The sequence below is a fragment of the Struthio camelus genome, chromosome Z, assembly GCF_040807025.1.
Source record: "Struthio camelus isolate bStrCam1 chromosome Z, bStrCam1.hap1, whole genome shotgun sequence".
Classification (NCBI taxonomy): domain Eukaryota; kingdom Metazoa; phylum Chordata; class Aves; order Struthioniformes; family Struthionidae; genus Struthio; species Struthio camelus.
The window spans coordinates 88,007,570-88,021,835 of record NC_090982.1 but is presented as its reverse complement, the minus strand read 5'-3'; the positions used below and the strand labels follow the sequence as shown (position 1 = coordinate 88,021,835).

Genomic DNA, 14,266 nt, shown 5'->3' with positions numbered 1-14,266 from the left:
CTTCGAGCTGGGCCACCGAATGTGAGGCATCTTCTGTAGCCCTCTGTGGAGCTAGCTGGCCTCCCAAGCCCCCTGCGCAGTTGCAGGAGGTGGTAGGCGTCTCCTGAAACAGCTGGAGCAAGACGGGGTGTACCCAGTCCCCTTCCAGAGGGATCTGCCTGTCCTTCTGCATTAGTTCTGGAAGGAGCTCAGGGAGACGCACAGGAAAAAGGAAGGACTCGAGGTGAGATGTTATGTCTGTCAAAGTCCCTTTGGAACTTCCAGTTGCTCTCAGGAGTTCTGCTTGAGGAGTAGTCATTGTTTCCCGACCCAAAGTGGTATCATATGTTTTATTGTCTTCATCTACCTCAAAGTTTGAGTTTTCGTCTTCCATAGGTCTCAGAAAAATTTAGATCGGAAGGGACTTCTGGAGGTCACCTGGACCTCCTGCTCAACCCCTGCTCAAAGTGGGGCGGCTTTGAAGTCAGATCCAGCTTCGAAGTTAGATCAGGTTGCTCAGGGTCATATCCAGTTGAGCTGAACATCCCTGAGGGTGCAGAAGGAAAGCCTGATTCACTAATATTTTTTCTTTAGTAGGTGATGCTAAATAATACTTCCTCTCAGAAAAATGTCATCATGATTTTCATTACGTTTTATCATTTGAATTGTTGAGATTTAAGGAAGTAGAACTGCAGAACTCTAAACATCTCTCTTAAGAGCTATTCTTTCTTACAACCAAATAATGTTGATTCCAGTCTTTTCTTAGTATGTCATGTTTTTAAAATTATAGTGTCTCAACAAGGAGAGAGTTTTTGTCTTTCCTATTTTACACTTGCTTTTGGTTATTTGCATTTTGTCTAGTAGTAAAAGATTTTCTCAAGTTCCCTTTGGCAGGATTCCCTTTTATCTTTCTTACTGCGGTCTTGACTTGCTGTTAACAATTATACTATATTATCTTGTAAGTCTGATTAGAAACATTCCTCAATCTTTTTATCTGCACAAGTACTTATAATACTTATGGAGAATAAAGAGAGATTTACAGTTCTCTGCTGAGTTTATCGTCTATGGAAACACGCTTTACTTGAGTGTTACGGGAAATGTACACCTGAGAAAGTCCAGAACGAGCACTAAATTTTACATACAGACGTGCTGTATATATATACCACTCACAGCGCTGATCGTCAGTGAGTCGTGTCTTAAACGCAGAAACTCGAGGCGCAGCTCTTCGCGGTTCCCGTGCTATCCGCTCTAGATGTTTTTATATCAAAGCCTACCGCAACTTCTGACAGTTTGGCTCTTCAGATGCTTAACTCTTCTCCACAGTCTGTTTTATTTAATGAAGTAACAACCCCGATTCGTAAAGTGCGTCTAGGAGCGATGTACGTGGAAATGGCGGATGTCTTTCCGTTGTGTCCGCACTGTCAGCTGAGGTGACAGCATTACTGGAGTGTTTAATAAAACCTTTATTGGTGTATTACCCGGAGTCGTGGTGTTGGCAGGGCTGGTGCCCCTTCGGGTTTGGAGCTCTGTGGTTAATGAAATCCAGCGAGCGCTAATTTGGAAGGGGCTTCGAGCTTTGGAAAGGCAGGTGGCATTTTGTTGTGTTTGCACTGGGTAGGGGCTGTGTCACATACTGCTGTAGCTTCCACTGTCAGAGGCTTAGCCGGCATTACGGAGAAAAAATGGCAGGCCTGAGAGTCTTATCCCCCGAAATGAAAGTCGAATGCCAAATTGAAATTCCTGCAGGATTTCCGATAGCAATGGGGGAATTGAGAAGCCCACAATTAAGCATATGGGCATTAAGATAATTGTCAGATCTGTTGGCGGACATGATAGAAGACAGATGGGGACGAATCAGTGCGCTCCACTGCAGCACCCTGGGAGACAATTTGACGTTTTACCTGCCTGAGCTCCTCTGCCATATTTGTCACTAAGCGTGCGGCGCGGCATCTTCCCCAGCGCTCAGCGCTGGCGGGCGCTGGCAGCGCCGCGGTCCGTCTGCGCCCTCTAGTGCAGACCGGCGGGCAAGGAGCCGCGGCGGGGCCCGCGCTGCTCTCGCGGGGTCCCCCGCTCGCCGCGTCCCCCGCGCCAGCCGGGACGGACGGCCGTCACCGCTGCCTCTCTCCCGCAGGTCGGCGCTCACCGCGAGGACGGCGTCAGCCTGCGCAGCAGCCACTCGCTCGTGCCAAACCAGGTCCCGGTCCCCCAGCTGCCCGTCCAGTCCGCCACCTCCCCGGACCTCAACCCGCCCCAGGATCCCTACAGGGGTGAGTAACAGGCGTCCCAGGACAGAGCCTGATGGAGGCTTTTTGATAATCCTGCTCACCTTTCAGAAACACTCCAGTTATTAGAGGTGTACGAGAGCCTTATCTCTGGGCAGTGAGGTCTGATACCAAGATTAACTGCAAGCAGCCGATTAAGAACGTGGCAAGCATTGTAGGATGCCCGTCAGGAAGGTGCAAGTTTCAGGGGAAACCCAAGCACACAGCTAATCTTCACCAGCTTTGCAGCTCGATGTGTGAGAGGGTCAACACCAGACTGTCCTTGGTTCACAGACGCCCTGCGCTTTTGTAGCCCACATCATAGATTCGTACACATACCTGCAGTGTTTCAACATAGGTCTGGCGCTATCTGAACCTAGAAGCCATCTAGGGTTTATCTTTATTCCTAGAGTCTGATAAACGCCAGTTAAAATGTGGAAGAACGAATCCCAAAGTTCTGTTACCAGGGAACAGCTCTTGTCAGCTAACAGGTAGTGAATGTGCAGAGCTCTTTCAGATGTAGGAATGAAATTTGCTGTAGAAGTTCAAAGTCTTTCTTTCTTCCTAAATTCCTGCATGCAGAAAAAGCTGAGGATAATGGTTAATACACGCACTGGGTCCTCAAGTCAGAACACAAGATGTGTGGTTTCTGTGATTATGGTTTTCAGTGCAGTTTAGCTGATGTTCTGTAGACAGTGAGCCATCATCTCTTCCAAAAGACCGTAGAGGAGAATTAAACCTCAAAGCCGCAGCTGAGAACTGCTTTCAGCAGCTGCGTCCTCTGCACTTCCTTCTGTGGCCGTCGGTGGGGCCTGTGCTGCTGAGAGCTGCAGGCAGCGGCACAGGCCCTCCTTTGGGCACCGTTAGCAGAGGACATAGACCCCAGTCGTGCACGCTTTTCGCTGCAGCGTTGCCTTACAGGTCACCCGTGTGTTTTCTCCCTAGGCATGCCAACCGGACTGCAAGGGCAGAGCGTCTCTTCAGGTAGCTCCGAAATCAAGTCTGATGACGAGGGAGACGAAAACCTCCAGGACACAAAATCTTCTGAGGACAAGAAACTAGAGGATGACAAGAAGGATATCAAATCAATTACTAGGTCAAGATCTAGGTAACAGTATATAATAGTGTCGCTTCATTTAATTCCTTTACTGGATTTCGATGAAGTGAACAGAACAGGAAGAAACGATGAGTTTTTTCCTGGCAGGTAAAACCACAGCCTAAGTGGAACATAACAATTATTCTGGCAGTGCTAAGTACATTTCTGGTACTTGTACTCCAGGACTTCCTCAAATTTGCACAATTCACAAATTTGGACACTGAGCAAGTTCTCCACAATCTACAAAGAAATTGCATTACACTAAAATGGATTTATTAGGCTGTTATTCCTCTCTGCCTATGCTTGCAAATTGGAATACAGTATATATTTCCAGCTTTTCAAAACGTGGCTAAGAGTTGATCGCGTCTACACCTGAACTAACAAACTGTATTCTTTTCTTTTGCCTTTGAAATAAATTTGTTATAACCGATTCTCAATTTCTGTAAATGTCTAGAGTTCCTAGGACCAATTGGAGGATTTAGTGGCCTTGTTACAGCAGCTAAGGATTTGGCCCCTTCTGTATCTTCTAGAAGAAGATGGGCCTTCTATTGTATTCAAGTCCTAGGAATGCAGTAGATTTCTCTCTTCCTTGGAGACGGTGGTGGTTATGAAATGCATGAATGTATTTGGACTGCCAGTGGGACAAAGTTTGTTCTGCATATTGTAACTTTTTAGAAAGTATTAGTGAAGTCATAGTTGGATTTTATCATATCCTTGGTGGACTCATATCCTTGGTGAACCTGAGTGATGTCCATGGACACCGCAAACATTAACCACTGGAACAAAGGACAGGCTTTTCTTCTGTCCTGTTTGGCCTGAATTTCACCTCTCTGACCTGAGTTTCACCTTAGGATCTGAGGTGCAGCTCAGGAGTACAGATACTTTTCATCCTCAGCTGAGTCCCAAGCTACATGACAAAAATGCCGAGAAAGCTGAAATTGAAAGGCACAATCCTGCTTTGTTTTCTGGGGTGTTTTTAAAACCTAAATGGAAATTTAATTCCGCCTTTTCTCCTTCCACCCCTGGTTCTCTATATGAAAACAGAGACGAGATAAGAAACATCTGAGTTGTGCTGTGCAGACATTTTCCTCCAGAGAAAGGGCTGAGACTTTGGAACTCACAGGCCTGCACTCACTGATTTTTAAAACGTTAATTACATTCATGTCTCTTATGATTGGAGAAAGTATATGACACTTGAGATTGTTTCTCAATAAAGGTGTTGAAATAGCCATATGTATAAGTGAGGCTTTCATGCCCATGTATGATATGGTAAAAAGAAAGCACCTTTACGCTGATGTAGGCCGATCATAGTTCTAGTTAATTTAACAAATATGGTCTCACTTGTGCATATTTATGTGTGCTTTGAAGCTTTATAGGCTAACGTTTTTGCTTTTAACATGCTTGCAGCTTTAAAAGGTTACTCCTGATATTTAGTTATACGTTTACGTTCATGTTGTTAGGGCTACTGAAAATTTATTACTGTATTTGCATAACCAATTCAAATTATATAGTGCCAGTGACTCACTAATATGTTAATATGTTTTCAATTTGAAATCATCACTTTGTCTGGATAGAAAGCAGTTTTGCTGCAGAAAAGATGCGGAAGTTAACTGTAGGGCTCTCTGCAGCCATAAATTACTTCTGTGGCTCTTAGCCCACGGACACTTTCGCTGCCCCATGCTCGGTGTCACAGGGAGGATGCTTCCTAGAGCAGCCTTGGTGGCTTTCCATGGCCATCTCCGCAGAGAGTAATGGGTCCCCTCACCCTCACAGTCCTAAGGATGGAGAATGTTTGTTCTAAAACTGGTATGATAGCCTGCTAAAGGTGACATATGTAAATACATGGCTGTCTTCCTGGCTTAGAAACTTAATCCCAGCATCCCTGCATCCCTGCATCCCTGAGATTTGCCTGCTAACATACTTAATAGAAGAAGGCAAAACAGCAGTGATAAAAGCATAAAGCTCATGGGTCTCCAGAGGTAGCCCACAGACAACAAAGATGGTGGGAAAACTGCTACTAGCCACCAGTGCGCTCTTTGGGATGGAGGGTAAACATAGCTGTAGGTTGCTGCATGATCCTGTTGTGCTCCAGTCTTGTAGCTGTATGAGAGCCTTTACATGAGCACTACAGCTTCCTTATATTTTAGTATTTTCATTTTGACCTCACTCGCAGTCCTTGTCTGTGTCACCTGGGATAGTCTTCTGAGTCCTCCTTTACCCAAAGGACCATATATAATAGCCATAGAATTTCAGCTGAATAGATCTCCTAGTCACAGTTTTTCTATTTGTTAGAGAAGAATATTGACTATTAGAAGTGTCTGGAATGCTCTTGGTTTTAATTTAGAATGGACATGCTCCATCGTTGTTCAGAACAATGTGGAATTCAGAGAATATGTCATGACATACTTGTTGTGATTAAAATTTTGCAGCATTGGCCATGGAAAAATATTTAATGGGAAAAAATGTACATTTTGGCTTCTTTTAAATATCAGAAGTCAGGCTGTCCTGCCTTGCAGATTGTAAAGGTTCATTAGAAACCAAGGAGTTTTACTCAGTGTAAAATTTAAGAGGAGTGAATTTTACACAGAGGTTTGGCGGAAGAAAAGCAGCAAGTTATAATTACTCAGAAGGTATCTGTTCATGAATTGCAGCTGTACTTTTGGGTGAAGTCTGTTTGAAATCTTTGCATCACTTATTTTCCAGATCATTAGAAAATGATGTATTCCTTTTGTCTCTCAGCAATAACGATGACGAAGACCTGACACCTGAGCAGAAGGCCGAGAGAGAAAAGGAGAGGAGAATGGCCAACAACGCTCGCGAGCGCCTGCGCGTGCGCGACATCAACGAGGCTTTCAAGGAGTTGGGCCGGATGGTGCAACTCCATCTGAAGAGCGACAAGCCCCAGACCAAGCTCCTGATTTTACACCAGGCTGTAGCTGTCATCCTCAGCTTAGAGCAGCAAGTCAGAGGTCAGTGTGCCAGCGGCGCTCCTTAAATTCCTCCTGGTTTTCATTCATGCAAAACACACGTTTGTGAATTTGGGAAAGCCTGGCCAATGCCACCCGACGCCAAGGAGGGAGGCAAGCCCTAACCTCTCCCACTGGAAGGTAGCTGGGCACCTTGCCTGTGCTGGATGAAGGCAGCCAAGGGAGATGAGATCCCGTGGCTGTTGGAGATGAGTTTTTCCCAGCCCTTCCCGTACGGCTGGTCTGCTGTGTTAATCCATCGGTGTGGGGAGGGAGACAGACGATGCTAACCCTTGGTGTCCGGGCTGCCCTCATGGTGTGTAAGGTGACGCCGGAGCTCTAAGTCGGGCTGAGCAGGGGTCTGAGAAACACATCCTCCTCCCCATGCAGATGCCTGCACCGTTGCACAGTTGCTGCTGGGGTGTTGGAGGGGTGAGGAGCCCAGTTTGCCTTAGACGCCGGCCAGGACACCAAGGTGCTCAGTTGTCACCATGCTGGGCAACCAATGCACGCTCAAAGGCAGTATCCATCTCAGAGACCCGACACGCTCACCGTGTTACGCGGAAGTGGGACAGGGCATGTCCTTGCTGGGTTTGAGCGCCCATGGTCACGGTGAGGTGCTTGTGTTCCTTCACAGCTCCACACTTCATATGTTGACATAGATCTTTGACACTGCCAATACATTTTACATTCTTCAGAAAGATCCAATTTCAATATTAAGCTTGGCTGCTCCTTAGCAAAGCACAAACATGAAGGTATTTGCAGAGCTTGTGCGTTGAGGTGCGCTTGCTGCATTTCAGCACTTGACCTGAGCAAGCTGTTTCCTCAGTTCCAACCCTCTAAATTCCTGTGACGAGGCTGCAACAAGTAACTGATACATTAGCCATTTTTAATGCACGTGCAATGAACAGATCGGTTTGATGTAAAAATTTGAATATTTGAAATTGCCTTTTGCTCCCATTCAACAGAAAGAAATCTGAACCCTAAAGCAGCGTGTCTGAAAAGAAGGGAAGAAGAGAAAGTATCTTCAGATCCTCCTCCACTTTCCCTGGCGGGACCCCACCCTGGCATGGGAGATGCATCCAATCACATGGGACAGATGTAAAAAAGGCAAGTTGATTTCCAGAAGTATCCGGGTACTGGCAGCCTTCTCCCAAGCACCCAGTGGATTACAGTGAACTGAGACAAAGCTAGTGCATAGGACCTCCTCCTCCTCCTCGCAGTTCCTCGAAGCCAGGGCTGGGACCGAGCGTGAACTAAGTAGCTGTAAGAGGCCCCTCCCTTAACTGATTGGTTCCTGAGTCATTGGGCAGGCACGCTTGATTTCCAAGGCCACATTCAGATCATTTGTTTGAAGAGCATATAGTTATGTATGTTCGACTATCCTTGACTGATTTGACTTTTTTTTTCTTCTTTTCACAGGTCCAAGTTGCCACATTTCTTCATTTAAACAAGAGACCACTTCCTTAACAGCTGTATTATCTTAAACCCACATAAACACTTCTCCTTAACCCCTTTTTTGTAATATAAGACAAGTCTGAGTAGTTAAGAATCACAGACGCAAGAGATTTCAGCATTCCCGATATTAAAAACGAGAAAAAAAAAACAAAAAGTGCAACTTGAGGGACGACTCTCTTTAACATATCATTCAGAATGTTTAAAGCAGTATGTTACGAGCTGTAAATGCACAGCCTAGAGACTGAATGGCAATCTTCTCCACACTGTGGGACAATGCATTTGTGCCTAAACTTCTTTTGGAAAAAAAAATATAATTAATTTGTAAGTCTGAAAAAAAATATTTAATTTAAAATTGTAAACTTGCAATAATGAAAAAGTGTACTTCTGAAGAAAAAAAATGAGCGTTTTTGTTGGTGTGCTAGACAGCTAGTGTTTATACTTACTGGATATTAAAAGGGAAGCTTTGCTGCCCAGATATTTACAAAACCAGCAAACGTCCTAATGAAAACTGAAGTGATGACATTAGCCATTCCTTAGGGTAGGAGGAACAGATGGATCTTATAGACCTATGACAAATATATATATATAAATATATATATAAATATATATTAAAAATTTAGTGAATATGGTAAGCTTTTGTTCATTTGTTTCAGACTTTTTTGCTCCTGTAAAAAAATAGTACTGATTAACTTTTTTAAAAAGAAGATTTTACTGTAAATAAGGATTTTTTTGTCTTATTTCTGTCCCTCTCCCCTGTTTTTGTTATTGTAACCTGTAGTGCCAACTCTGTCTCTGGAGGGGTAGTGCAGGATGAAATGCTGACCCTGACGTTGCTTCTCATTCATAAATAAGTAGAGAGTTGTTTCTTCAGTCTTTTGGGAACACAGGACTTAAAAAGTCACATCATGTGTAGATACTACAGGCAACGTTACCGAGACTTGGCAAAACGAGTTTGTCCGAATCGTAATGTTGCTCTCGTTGACCCTTTTCTGGGATTTTCAGAGGTACAAGGTTAGAATGCTACAATGTTACCACTGTGCCTTCCAATGTTTATATCATCGGAAACATAACATAATCAAAGTGGCTGTGATTTAACAAACTGATTAAAGTGTTACCTATGTGTGTAGCCTAAATAGTGTGCAGTGAGGCGTTTCTGAATACATGGTCAGATTTGGGGGCGGGGGGAGGGAGGGGGAAATAAAAAAACATCAAGTGGGAAAATTGCAAGTAGTGTGACAGATTTGATCGACTTTTTTTTTTGTTGTTGTTGTTCTTCTCTTGTTTTTAAGTGGATTATTTAAGTGTAGACCACTTGCTGCCTCCTCCTTTCTTTGTGAAATGCCAATTTCAGTCATCATGCAGCATTACAACAAGCCTTATGAGTCCTAAAGCATTAAGTTGCACTTTCTTGAGGAGGGGTGGTAGTACAGTATTTCTCTGGCCAGTATGAATGAAGTTTTTACTTAACATATTTAATAGTAACATAGCTCAAACTATGGCACAGCAACTCATCTGATAACTAGCTTTGAAGTCTGGGCACAACTGAACCAACTTCCATAGTGAATCTTAATAATGATTGACTCTGGTGTACAGTACCATTAACAGATAGTGCTCCTAGTTAAGTATTTGTCAGCATCCTTTTGTCTCTAATTCCAGTTTCTATTTTTACAGCCACACAAACCTGGCATGTATTTTAAATAAAATCTCCCTGTTCAAGTAGATTTTCCACCTCTCAACACTGAATAAATGCCATAAATCCATCAAACGGTCTAAATGTTCCATCTGTTCTCCTGTTTTGCCAGTTATATAGTAATGAAAAATACATTTGTAAATTTTATGCAACAAATGGCAAACGTATCATTATTTTGAAATTGTGTATGTAAAAGTTATATTTTTACATGTAGACTCTTGTTATTATGTGTTTTAATACATTGTATCAGTTTTTTGTTTATAAAAATCTGTGTGGTTGAAAAAAAGTCTCATTTAAATGAAATAGTGAGATACGAGAATCTGAATTTTATGTTTGTTTCTGAAAACGTAAAGAACAAATATGATAGTTACCATGTGATCACCTTCTACATACCCATAAACATTTTGATTAGCTGTGTGCGTGCTGAAAACTGTAAATATGTTCAGTAGCGATAAAAATTTAAAATGTTTTGATTTGTTGATAAGTTTCTCAAATGTGGAGGTGGATTAAACCACTAGAAAAACACAAGAGAGGAGAATACACTAAGGTTTAATTCAGAGTTATAAATGCATATTACGTTTTAAATGCTGGACTTTTAACAGGCCTGGTTTATATGAAAATGGGTGTAATAAAAGATTAATTCCGCCCGATGTTAATGATAGCTAATGTTTCTGAGCGCTGGTATCCTCAGCAGGATAAAGGTTTCTGTTTATCAGTACCATATGTATTGTTACTGTGTATGGTATTAAGAGTAAAATGACAATGAACAAGCCATATTTTTTTTTTTCAGGAAATTTGTAACGCAGTGGATGATGCTCAGTTTATTTCTGTACAAGTGCACCACATGTTCGTTTTAGGGACCTGAAAGCAGCCCTTTGAGTCCTGGAGATTTTAAGAACCGTGCTTCTGATAAACAATGTAAAAAATTATAAGACCAACTTCATGTTTATTTAAAGCAATCTGTGGACAGAAAATAAATGGCAAGTTTAGTTTATGGAACGTGTAAGGACAAAAGCTTGTATTGTTTCGTTCGCATTCTGCTTTCACTTAAATTGGGTAGGCGCTCCAGTCTGGATCCAACGGCTCTGAAGTCCTTGGGCACCGTGAGAGGAGCAGATTGCACAGGGTGTTTCACATCTAGGCATAAAGCGCCTAGTTTCTGCGAGATAAACATTCATCCTTGCCGGATTTAAGAACTGAGGATCCTATTCTGTTTCCATTCTAGGTGAGGGAAGAGTTAAAAAAAAAAAGAAAAGCAAATGTGCTTGGTGCTTAATTTTTCCATTATTCCCCAAACCAGGTAAGGCGCGTGCATCCTGAGTTGGCTTTGTCCAAGGTAATTTAGCTGGTGATACTTAGTTGAAATAATGAAGGTTTTAGAAAGCTGCATTACGTGGTAATAAACCGGGCTAAGAAACTCTTTTAAGAAACAAATACTCAAAGAGCAGCTTTTTAAGAAACGATCCACCTCCACATTCAAGTAATTTATGAATATGCTGAATAGGGAATCTGTTCACCTAGAACTTTTTTACCATTTGTCTTCTGTGTAGCTGCAAGGAACACTAATGTTTATACAACTGTCAGTCCTACCAGTGATGCAACTTGTACTGATTCAGTCTTCCGATTTCTTTTTTTTTTTGGTTTTTTTTTTTGTCAGGGGTTGGGGGGAAAGGCGATGAAAACGGGCGGTCAGGGAGAGGAGGGTTTCATCTCTGTAGCCAATAGGCAGATACGGTCCGTGTCCGAAAGTGAACAATACAGTATATTGCCAGGAACGAAGAGATTTCAGCGGAAATAAGCACAAAAAAAAAAAAAAATTAAATTAAAATAGAATAGAATAAAAAAAGAAAAAAGGAAAAAACCTCAAAGGAAAAAAAAAACAAAAAAAAGGGAAAAAGAAAAAATTAGTCCACTGGTTGACTGGAAAAAAAACCCTAAAAGGTGGAATATGATGAATTCCAACACAATGGGGCACCAGGGCCTTCGGGGGGGCCCTACCTTTTCGTTTTGTTTTCATTTTTGTTTGTTTTTTAAAAACATGTTCTTTCTCATGGGACTTGAAGTTGATTCATATTTGTGCAGTGCTGGTTTGACCATACTCATTTCAAGTATTATAGACTTATGTAATGGTGAAAATATATGAACTGTGGCCTTTTTCATTCTTGTTACTTGTGATGCAATTAAGTGAAGATAAGAAAAAAAAAAAGCAGAGATTTACCATGTATCAGTGCCTGGCTTTTTGTTATAAAGCTTCGTTTGTCTAGTGCTCTTTTTGCTATAAAATAGACTGTAGTACACCCTAGTAGGAAAAAAAAACTAAATTTAAAAATAAAAAATATATTTGGCTTATTTTTCACAGGAGCAATCCTTTTATACCATGAATATTACGGAAAAAAAAAAATTGTCAGATTCTGAATATTTCTTCTTTGTAGATTTTTGGAATCATTCTGAGTAAAAGTTTGTTACTTTATTTTACTATTTAAAAGATGTTATTTTACCATGTGTTATTGAGATGAAACTGTATGGTAGCTTTTTTTTTTTTTAGTTGTAGGTCGCAACGGGGAATTTTTGCGACTATACACATAGCTGCAGCAGTAAAAACAAAAAAAAAAGTGGGAAAAAAATGAAAAAAGGGAAAAAGATTAAAAAAAAAAAAAGATAAACAGTTACACCTTGTTTTCAATGTGTGGCTGAGTGCCTCGATTTTTTCATGTTTTTGGTGTATTTCTGATTTGTAGAAGTGTCCAAACAGGTTGTGTGCTGGAGTTCCTTCAAGAAGATGATTGCAAACAAACAACCACAGCTTGGTGTAGGCCATTACCTGTTTCTCATCTGTAGTTATTCGATGCCGTCATGTACATGACCGTTCTGTAGCAATAAATGTGCCATTTTTATAAACCGTTTCCGGCACTTCTTGTCTCCTTCGAGCCGGGGCGGCTCCTCGGACGCGCCCGTCTCCGGCGACGGCGGCCGCCGAGCTCCGGCCGAGCCTCGCGGGAGTTAAGCGCCGTAAACGGGCAGCATCGTTTCCGTGCTCATTGGCCTATAGGTTTTACTCCGTCCCGTAAGCAAAGCATCCGTGCGTCACCCCAAAAGGGGCTGAGCGGCCGCGCGGGAGCGGGACCGGGACCAGGTGCCACCTTGGATGGTCGCGGGCGAGCAGAAGCATCCCAACGCCGGCTCCCGCCGCCGCGCGCGGCTCTTGCAGAGCGGCCTTGGGTGGTTTTGTGGGGACGAACAGGGGCCCAGCTGCACCCCAGGTGCCCCTAAAACGCGTTGCAGATGGGCCCGCAGCGGTTCCTGACCCGAGGCGGTGTGTTCGGGCTGTCCGCCGTCGCCCGAAGCGAGAAGGCCCATCGCTGGTGGCCGTCGGCAGCGAAACGCCGGGACTCGGGTTGCAGGCGACGCGTGCCTGACTTTCTTCGCAGGTTGACGAATGACACCGCCTTTAACGCTCCTCGTGCTTGAGAGGCAGAGGCTGGCTCCCTGGCCCTGCCCGCGGGAGGGCCCCCGCACGGCTGGCCCGGCCGGCGCGGCCCGGCTGCGGGACGCGGCCCCGGCGGGACCAGCGCGGGCGCCGAGGGCTTTCAGCAGCAGCAGGACATTCATTTTGCAATTCATTTATGAGGTGCTTGGGCTCGTTTGTTTACTAATAAAGCAACGGGACTCCAAATTTCTTCTTTTTTTAAAAAAAAAAAGAAGGAATAGAAGAGCTGAAGGGCGGAGGAACGGTTTTCATTCTTCTCTTTTCTCTATAGACGCAGTGTGGGTGAAGACTCATCCCGCAGCCCCTCCGGCGGACAACTCCGGGAAAGCTGGCTTGATCTCACATGCAATTATGCTGCAACTATATTGGCAGCCAATAAATAACAGCTCAAGCGTCTTAAGCTTGTAAATCTTGGAGGACGCAACGCCCTTCGCCCGCGCAGCTGGAGCCCCGACGAGGCACCCGGTGGCGGGTCACAGCAGAGCGCGCCGAGGGCGGCAGCCGGTTTCTCCGAGCCGGAGCAGACCCTGCGGGCTGTGCTGTCGGACCCCTGCCCGCCAGCTCCCCGGCAGCGACGTCCCCAGGGCCGCGGCCCCTTGGCTGTATCTAGCACCCAAAGCTGGAGCTGCTCGTGGCCTGCTGGGCCTTTCTCTCCAGCCTGGTCTGGTTTGGCTTTTGGTTTGGTTTTGGCTTTTTTCGCTCGCTTGCATTACTGCGAAAGGCTCGGGGGGAGCAGCCGTGCGCGTCTCTGGCCGCTGCCGTGAGCCCCCCGAGCGAGCGTCCCGGCCACAGCTCCGCGCCGGTGTTTCCCACCCGGCCGGGAAAAGATTCCTGTTGCTGCTCACTTATGACGAAGGGGGACTTTGGCTCTCGGGAGGCCGCTCGGCAAAGACTGACCGTGGCTGCGTGTGCCGGCCAGCGCCTCCCCGGCCAGCCTCGCAGCGGTGCGTTCGTGGGGATGGGGATGGGGACATGGGCTGGGATGGGGATAGGGATAGGGATAGGGATCGGGATAGGGATGGGGAAGGGGACAGGGACTAGGACAAGGATGGGGATGGGGGTGGAGATGAGGATGGGATTAGGGATAGGGATGGGGATGGGGATGGGGATGGGGATGGGGATGGGGATAGGGATGGGGATGGGGATGGGGATGGGGATGGGGATGGGGATGGGGATGGGGATGGGGATGGAGATGGGGATGGGGATGGGGATGGGGATGGGGATGGGGATGGGGATGGGGATGGAGATGGGGATGGGGATGGAGATGGAGATGGGGATGGGGATGGGGATGGGGATGGGGATGGAGATGGATGGGGATGGAGATGGGGA

General features: G+C 44.8%; 1 protein-coding gene across 35 annotated transcripts in view; it reads left to right on the top strand.

Moving 5' to 3' along the window:
• Nucleotides 1–12,348, top strand: part of LOC138064405 (transcription factor 4) — a 235,535-nt gene extending 223,187 nt beyond the window's left edge. For 23 of the 35 annotated variants that reach the window (XM_068926726.1, XM_068926743.1, XM_068926730.1 and 20 more), the window contains 5 exons: nucleotides 2,111–2,246; nucleotides 3,186–3,348; nucleotides 6,076–6,305; nucleotides 7,271–7,412; nucleotides 7,725–12,348. In XM_068926726.1, the coding sequence (XP_068782827.1) occupies nucleotides 2,111–2,246; nucleotides 3,186–3,348; nucleotides 6,076–6,305; nucleotides 7,271–7,407 (666 nt within the window). In that variant the 3' untranslated portion in view covers nucleotides 7,408–7,412; nucleotides 7,725–12,348. The remainder of the gene's footprint in view (nucleotides 1–2,110; nucleotides 2,247–3,185; nucleotides 3,349–6,075; nucleotides 6,306–7,270; nucleotides 7,413–7,724) is intronic. The other 12 variants (XM_068926746.1, XM_068926745.1, XM_068926732.1 and 9 more) reach the window with 1 other exon arrangement.
• The last annotated feature ends 1,918 nt before the right edge of the window (nucleotides 12,349–14,266 follow it).